General features: G+C 48.6%; 1 protein-coding gene across 1 annotated transcript; it reads left to right on the top strand.

Moving 5' to 3' along the window:
* Positions 1–1091: 1091 nt before the first annotated feature.
* Positions 1092–2054, top strand: LOC309554517 (olfactory receptor 5AR1-like; the record flags this gene model as incomplete). Its single annotated transcript, XM_082256267.1, has 1 exon — positions 1092–2054. One exon carries the CDS (start codon positions 1092–1094, stop codon positions 2052–2054), a length of 963 nt encoding a protein of 320 aa, XP_082112393.1.
* Positions 2055–8286: the final 6232 nt, after the last annotated feature.

Raw genomic sequence — 8286 nt, 5'->3', positions numbered from 1 at the left:
CAAGTACTGTGTTATGTAGTTATTAAAGAAAGACGTCAAAAGTTTGAACATCATATTGTTTTTTATTATTTCAAATGCAGCTTTTATTTATACATACAGTGGCATTTATTTTCGTATGCGCTGATAATACACATGTTTTGAGCTTCATGAAACCGGCCATCTACTGTTCTGGCAGTGGTAATTTTTATAATTGTAACGAGTAACTATGTAGCACAAAAAAAAAAAAATTGGAGTAGAAGTATTGAAATCATCGAAAAACCGCATCTGGAGTATTCTGTCCAGTTCTGGTCGCCAGTCCTCAGGAGGGATGTGTTGGAGCTGGAGAGAGTCCAGAGAAGGGCAACTAAACTAATTAGGGGATTGGAGAACCTTGACTATGAAGAGCGTCTACAATCGCTCGATTTATTCTCCCTGGAGAAGAGACGTCTGAGGGGGGGACATGATAGCAATTTATAAATATCTTAATGGGGATCTCAGCTTAAAAAAAAGCTGTTCATTCGAAGGGATTGCATGAGGACTCGAGGGCATACAATGCGATTAGAGGAGAAGCGTTTTAACCTCAGGCAACGTGGAGGGTTCTTTACTGTTAGGGCTACAAGATTGTGGAATTCTCTACCACAAGAGGTGGTTTCTGCGGGAAGTATGGTGGCTTTCAAAAGACTCTTAGACGTACATCTCAAGGATCAGAACATCCAGGGGTATGAGAGATGATTACAGCCACACATATCTATAGAGGTTGAACTGGATGGACTATTGTCTTTATTCAACCTCACCTACTATGTAACTATGTAAGTAAAAGTGGAAGTAGGAGAAAAAAATTATACTCCAGGAAAGTACAGATACCGCCTTTCCGTACTTAAGTACAGTAGTGAAGTAGTTCTACTTAGTTACTATACATCTCTGCATATAATGAAACAGATGGAAGTTAGATGATTGGTTTTAAATTAAATTTTAACTACTTTCTATTCATTTTAACGAATATTCATTAAATACTTTTTTTTCTAGAATCGTGTTGTAAATCCTTTTATAACAATGAGGATGTTATAGTTTACGATAGCCCCATAAAACATCGGACTCTTCTTTTAACAACGATGGGTCTGTACAACAAGACTGTTGTCTTGGAGTTCATACTGGTTGGATTAACAGAAAACTCCAGACTCAAATGTATTTTGTTTGTCGTCTTTTTCTTTATGTACATCTTGACTCTGTTTCAGAATTTGGGACTTATAGTTCTCATCAGTGTGGACAGGAAACTTAAGACTCCCATGTATAGTTTCTTGCGCCACTTATCATTCCTGGACATCTGCTACTCTTCAACGGTCATGCTATGGATGCTGAAAGACTTGGCCTCATATAATACGTCCATATCAGTAGCTGGATGTAAACTTCAGATGCTGTCCTATATTGGGTTTGGAGTAACTGAGTGTTTTCTTCTAGCAGCCATGTCCTACGACAGGTATGTGGCCATATGCCACCCACTGACCTACCTCCAAATAATGAGCAGGCAGACCATCCTGATCCTACTCGTATTCTCCTACTTAGGAGGCTTGGTCAATGCCTTTGTTGAGACCGGATTCTCCGTCTTCCATCTTGACTTCTGTGAACAGCGTCCGTATATTTACCACTACTACTGTGACGTTATTGCCCTGATTCAGATTTCCTGTGGTGACACCAGACTCAATCAAATGATCCTCTTCTCCTTTGCAGGTTTTACTGAGTTCTCATCTTTGTTGGTGATCCTCGTGTCGTATGTGTATATTTTTGTATCTGTCTTACGTATTCGTTCTTCTCAAGGACGCAGGAAGGCCTTCTCTACTTGTGCTTCTCATTTGATGGTGGTGACTATATTTTACGGAACGGTCATGTTTATGTACCTCAGACCTTCATCTGCCTACAGCCCAGAGCAAGGCAAAGTGATTTCTGTATTTTTCACCATAGTCATTCCTTTTCTGAATCCTTTAATATATAGCCTGAGGAATCGTGACGTAAAAACTTCTGCCAAAAAAATGGGAATTTCCTTACTAAAGAAAGCGGGGAGATTTGGTATACATTGATAGCTATATCCTGTTACTTCATCTTTAAAGCATGCATACTCATATCTTTGATTGCCTTAGTCCCCGTTCACACTAAGGTGACCTGGGAGGTGACCTGGTCGTCTCACAGGTCGCCGTAGGTCGCCTCCCATAGAGTAGCTGTGGACCCGTTCTAATAGGAGCGACACAAGTCGCTCCGACTTAGAAAAAGGGCCCGGAGCTTCTTTGGGGCGACCAGGAGGCGACCGCCATAGACTTCAATGTTATGAAGTCCGTGGCGTCCGCTCCGAGGTCGCGGCGCGAAGTAGCGTCGCTTGTATGTGAACGGGGCCTTATTTCCTTTATTTTGTTTATTGAAATAATTGTTTTCAGTAAAGAAATTGAGTTACATTTTTCCTACTGCTCAACCATCTCATATGTTGGCCGCAATGTTTTTTCATCTCAAATATCTGCTGATTTGAAGTTTGTAGGCAGGTAGTGGTTAATGCTTCCTTCAGCCGGGAGGGTTAGTGTTAACCACTTAAGCCCCGGAAGATTTTACCCCCTTCCTGACCAGGGCCTATTTTGCGATTCGGCACTGCATGACTTTAACGGACAATTGCGCGGTCGTGCGATGCTGTACCTAAACGAATTTGACGGCCTTTTTTTCCCACAAACAGAGCTTTCTTTTGGTGGTATTTGATCACCTGTGCGATTTTTTGATCATGTGCTATAAACAAAAAAAGAGCGTCAATTTTGCAAAAATAATATTTTTCACATTTTTTTCTATATGAAATTCCCCAAAAACAAAATGTAAAAATCAAAATTTTTTAACATTTTAGGCCAATTTGTTTTATGCTACATATGTTTGGTAAAAAAAAATCGCAAAAAGCGTATTTTGATTGGTTTGCGCAAAAGTTATTGCTTTTACTAACTAAGGGAATGATTTTTGTCATTTTTGTTGTTTTTTTTTTTTAACGAGTAATGGCGGCGATCTGCAATTTTTTTTTTTTTTTTTGCGGGACTGCGACATTGCGGCGGACAGATCTAACCCTTGACTGACATTTTTGACACTTTTGGGGGTACCAGTGACATTACTACAGTAATCAGTGCTATAAATATGCACTGTTACTTTAAAAATGACGCTGGCAGTGAAGGGTTTAACTTTTTTTGAGAGTGAGGGGTTAAGTGTGTCCCTAGGGGCGTAATTCTAACTGTGATTGGATGTGGCTTGAGGTGTAAGAACAGAGATCAACGGTCCTACATAGCAGAACCGTATGATCTCCATTCTTACACAGGGGAGAATGACAGGCGGCGTTATTTACATTAGCCGCCTGCCTTTCTCCCGATGTAACGGACGATCGCGAGTGCCCGGTGGACATCGGGTCCGCCGGGCATACGCGTGGGGGGGTCCGTGACCGAGCGGTAGCGGGAGCGCACCTCCGGCGGCGCACGCTCGCTCCCTAGAGCCTCACAGGCTAGCGACGTAGCCCTATGTCGCTTTGCCTGTGAGGGGCTGACCGCCGCCGTAAATAGTCGTGCGGCGGTCGGCAAGTGGTTAATTGTGTGTAGCACCCTCTAGTATGTAGTTTCAAAACATCTGGGGTGCCAACCGTGGCATCTTAAGAGCATTAAAGGGCCCCGGGCAATGCAGTGCACTGGGGCCCTGCCTACACAATCACCCACCAGAATAAAAATGCAATATTCTCGATAAGGCGATATTTATTGGTACAGCATTGCCAGGCTAATGACAGCTTCCAAGTTCGGCGGCTGGGTCCAGTGAACACACACATGAAAGGGAGTCAGACTCGGCTGTGCTGTGTGTGCCTAATCCTGTGGAGGCGGACAGGCATTCCTGCAGTTGTGGGCTCCCCCTCCACGGCCCAAGTGGCCTGACAGCAGCGCAGGTGCAACAGACACTTGTTACATGCTATGTTCGACGATGGGATGCACATGAGAATCGGGACTAATGCTTCGCTTGGGCTGGGTCGCTGGGCAGGTGGGGCCCCTCGGGCAAGTGTGGCCCCCGGGCAACTATCCAGCGTGCCTATTCGGTAAGATGGCCCTGGGTGCCAAGGTTCGCCATCACTGGCCTAGGCCATTTATGTAGAGCAACATTTTTTTTTTTTTTTTTCAGATCCTCAGAGAGTTCTTTGTCAAGAGGTGCCATGTTGAACTTCCAGTGACCAGTATGAGAGAGTGAGAGTGATAACACCAAATTTAACACACCTGCTCCCCATTCACACCTGAGACCTTGTAACACATGACACCGGGGAGGGAAAATGGCTAATATGGCCCAATTTGGACATTTTCAGTTAGGGGTGTACTCACTTTTGTTGAAAGCGGTTTATACATTAATGGCTGTGTGTTGAATTATTTTTAAGGGGACAGCAAATTTACACTGTTATACAAGCTGTACACTCACTACTTTACATTGTAGCAAAGTGTAATTTCTTCAGCGTTGTCACATGAAAAGATAGAATAAAATATTTACAAAAATGTGAGGGGTGTACTCACTTTTGTCAGATACTTTAAGTATTAGAAAGTTGAAAAATTAAACACCGTTGGGGGCGTGGCTTGGATGTAGAGCGGAACGGACGTCTGCCCTGAGAGCTCCTGCCATCCTGATTCAATCTATGCCATCCTGAGGAATCCGCTGGCTATACCTGCCCAGGTTTTACACCTGACTTCTGAGGAATGGACTCCTGCCCTCATATGCCATCCAAAGGGAAGAAATCGGCAACCCCGTGCAAGCCTGCCACGCGCCAGGCCCTGCCTGCTGCCTGTCCGGACGCCATCTTGAAGGAGCGGCTCCGGGCCTTGCTGGCGGAGATGGAGGATGTGCGGGTCTCCAGCCCTGAGCCGGCTGCTTCGGGCAAGGACAGCGGTGATCCTACAAGCCATAGAGCACAGCAAGACCTCCCTTCTGGTCCGCATTGACCATCTCGCGGAGGAGTGCAACCTGATCCGCAATGACCTCAACAAGATCCGCGGTCGCCTCACGGAGGGGGAGGACAGGGTGTCCACGACGGAAGACTCGACGGCCCGCCATTCTGGCCTACTGGACACCCTGCAGCAGAAGGTGGACGCGCTAATGGCCAAGGCGGACAATGCGGAGAACCGCATGAAGCGCAACAACGTCCGTGTCCTTGGCCTGCCTGAGGGATCGGAGGGCGAGTCCCCGGCGGAGTTTGTGGAGGGGTTCTTTAGGCAGCTACTAGACTTTCGGGAGGTGTCGCCCAGGTATGTGGTGGAGCGGGCGCACCGCGTCCCTACCGGCAGAAAGATTCCCGGAGCCCCTCCGAGACCCTTCCTGGTTCGCTTTTCTTAACTACCGGGACCGGGATCGCGTTCTGGGTGAGGCCCGGAAGCATCCCGAACTGAGATTCGAGAATGCCTCCATTCAGCTCTATGCAGACTTCTCGGCTGATCTCCAGAGGAAGAGAAAGTCCTTCACTGATGTCCGGCGCAGACTGCGGGAAAAAGGGGTCCAGTACGGCATGTTGTATCCGATTCGGCTTCGAGTCACCCATGGGGGCACAGTGCGGTTCTTCAACACCCCGGACGACACGGATGCCTGGCTGCTAACCACTCGTTGAGAGGCGTGAGTACTGGCTCTTGTCTACACTGCTGTCCTCCCCCCTTCCTGCCTGGATCCGAGTTGCTGCACCCCTGTTTCTCCCTTTGCTTCCCTGGATGCCTACCCTGTCCTTGTTTTTCCTCAGTCCGGATCCCTGTTGTGTCCTCACCCTATTTTTGCCTGTCCCCAATTTTGTTTTTTGGCTGGGACCTTGGCCTCCCCCTAACTCACTGCTCCTTATACGGATGGCTTCACTTCTCCTATGTTGGGGAGCTCTCGGGCTCTACTGATTGGATGTCCAACACTGCAATTTTTTTTTCCGGTACTTTGATTTGACTGCCCTTTTATTTCCCCCTTCCCTCTTCCCTTGCCACTGACTGTGCAGTGGGGTGCCACACGCTTTCCCTGTTTTTTCGCGGGTGGATCTCCCCTCGCACCCCATGTTTGCGGCCTGAAGTGACTGTTTCCCTCTTGTGGCCGCAAGAAGTAACACATGTTTTGGGATGAAGCCGTGCCAGGGTGTTGTTGTTTTCCTAGTCGGCAGGGACTACTTTTTTTGGGACTGTTCTGTCTTTTTTTTTTCTCTTGGCGCTTGTGCCGAGGGATTTTTCTTTTTTTTTTTCATGGCTGCTAGCTCACTGTATTGTATTTTGTGCTCAGGTATTACCTCTATAATGCACCTTTACCGAGTATTGTTTGTTCCCTGGTCCGGCCTATGTGTGGCTGGTGGGGAGGAGTGTGTGGTGTGGGGACCTCCCCTCCTGGAGCCGCCGCGATGCTCCCTCCCTGGGATCCTGCACTTATTTTGTCTTGGATACCATGGCGGGGAGTATTAGGCTTTTTTCGTGGAATGTGCGGGGCTTAAATAATAAAATTAAACGTTCCTTGATGTTCAAGTACCTTCAATCTCATAAGCCGCATATTCTGTTTCTCCAGGAAACACATCTCACTGGCAGCTCTGTGCTGGCTCTGCGCCGGCGCTGGGTGGGGCACTCCTTTCACGCCACGTACTCCTCCTATGCCAGGGGGGGTCTCCATCCTTATCAACAAATCGTTCCCATGCCATATAGAGCAGGTTGTTACCGACCCGCAGGGACGATATATTATTCTTGCCCTGCGTTTTGAGGCCAAACTTTATGTGTTTGTAAACGTATATGTACCCCCGCCCTTCTCTGGTGCTGTGTTGTATCAGATTTATGAGCGCCTGGCTGCATTCTCCACTCCGGGGATCTTCCTAGCTGGTGATTTCAATGCCATCTTGGACGGGGCGCTTGACACATCCAACCCAGGCAAGGGTGCATTGAGCTTGTTCACTGGGCCTCTGCTTTACAGCTGACCGAAATTTGGAGATGGAAAAATCCTGACCTCCGCCACTTCACGCATGTGTCAGCGCCCCATAGGTCTGGATCGCGTATTGACCTCGCCTTTTGCCCCCCTTCGGCTCTCCAGCTTGTGACTTCTGCCGTGTACCTGCCTTCTGGTATATCGGATCATTCCCCATTGGAGCTCATGCTGGAGCTGGGGGGACGGAGGGGGCATGAGTGTTGGAGGCTGGGTACTAGATGGTTGCGGGATTCTGGAGTGGAGGAGGCAATGCAGGGCAAGATCTCTCAGTACTGGGAATGTAATGAGGATTCGTCCTCACCTCTGATTTGCTGGGACGCTTTTAAGGCCACTATTCGTGGAGACTACATCAGTGCTATCAAGGCGGCCAGGGTGGAGGGTGCTGCGGAGCTGCTGGCGTTGGAAGAAGGGGTATCCTTGGATGAATCTGATTTTGCCTTGGATCAGACTCCTGAGGCGCACTCCTCCCTGGCCCAGGCCCAGAGGGCGTTACATTTGCATGTGTCCTCGGCCGCCTTGGCTGAGGTTGGTTCACTCAGGGCTAAAGTGTTTGAGAGTGGTGACAGGAACGGGAGGCTCCTGGCTAACCTGGTGGCGGATTCCAAATCTCAGACAGTCGTTCCCCTCATCCGAACGGAGGCGGGGGACACCACTGCTGACCCTGCTGCTATTCTTGCTGAGTTCCGGAATTACTATCAACGTTTGTATTCTGTGCCCTCCCCTCTGCGGGACGTGGTGGACCTGGGGGCCCTTGGGGATCTCTCCTTGCCGCGCTTGGACGAGGATGAGGCCGCTTCCTTGGAGGCGGACTTGACCTTGGAGGAGGTGGAGGCAGCTATCCGCTCTCTCCCCCCCGAGAAGGCCCCGGGTCCGGATGGCCTGCCGGGGGACTGGTACAAAATGTACATAGCGGATCTGGCTCCCAGATTGTGCAGTCTATACCGAGCGAGCCTGGACTCGTTGGCTCAGGCCCACATTGTGTTGATCTTGAAACCTGGCAAAGACCCTACCCTTTGCTCGGCTTATCGGCCGATTTCCCTTCTTAATTATGATTTGAAGATTCTGACAAAAATCCTTGCCACCAGGTTGATGAAGGTCCTCCCGCTCTTGGTTGACATAGACCAAACGGGTTTCATGCCGGGGAAATCTACGGATATCAATATCCGCCGGGTGTATACACATTTGCAGGTCCCTGCGGAGGAACAGAGCCAAAGAGTCTTAGTGTCATTGGATCTAGAGAAGGCCTTTGACTCTGTGGCCTGGCCCTACCTTAGTGAGGTGCTCCGCTCGTTTGGTTTTGGTCCTACCTTTCGCAAGTGGATTGACATTCTTTACAGTAAGCCTCAGGCA

Source organism: Pelophylax lessonae, assembly GCF_965119305.1.
Source record: "Pelophylax lessonae genome assembly, chromosome: 1".
In the NCBI taxonomy this organism is placed as follows: domain Eukaryota; kingdom Metazoa; phylum Chordata; class Amphibia; order Anura; family Ranidae; genus Pelophylax; species Pelophylax lessonae.
The sequence above is the reverse complement of the archived record's forward strand: the minus strand, read 5'-3'. Positions and strand labels throughout refer to the sequence as shown.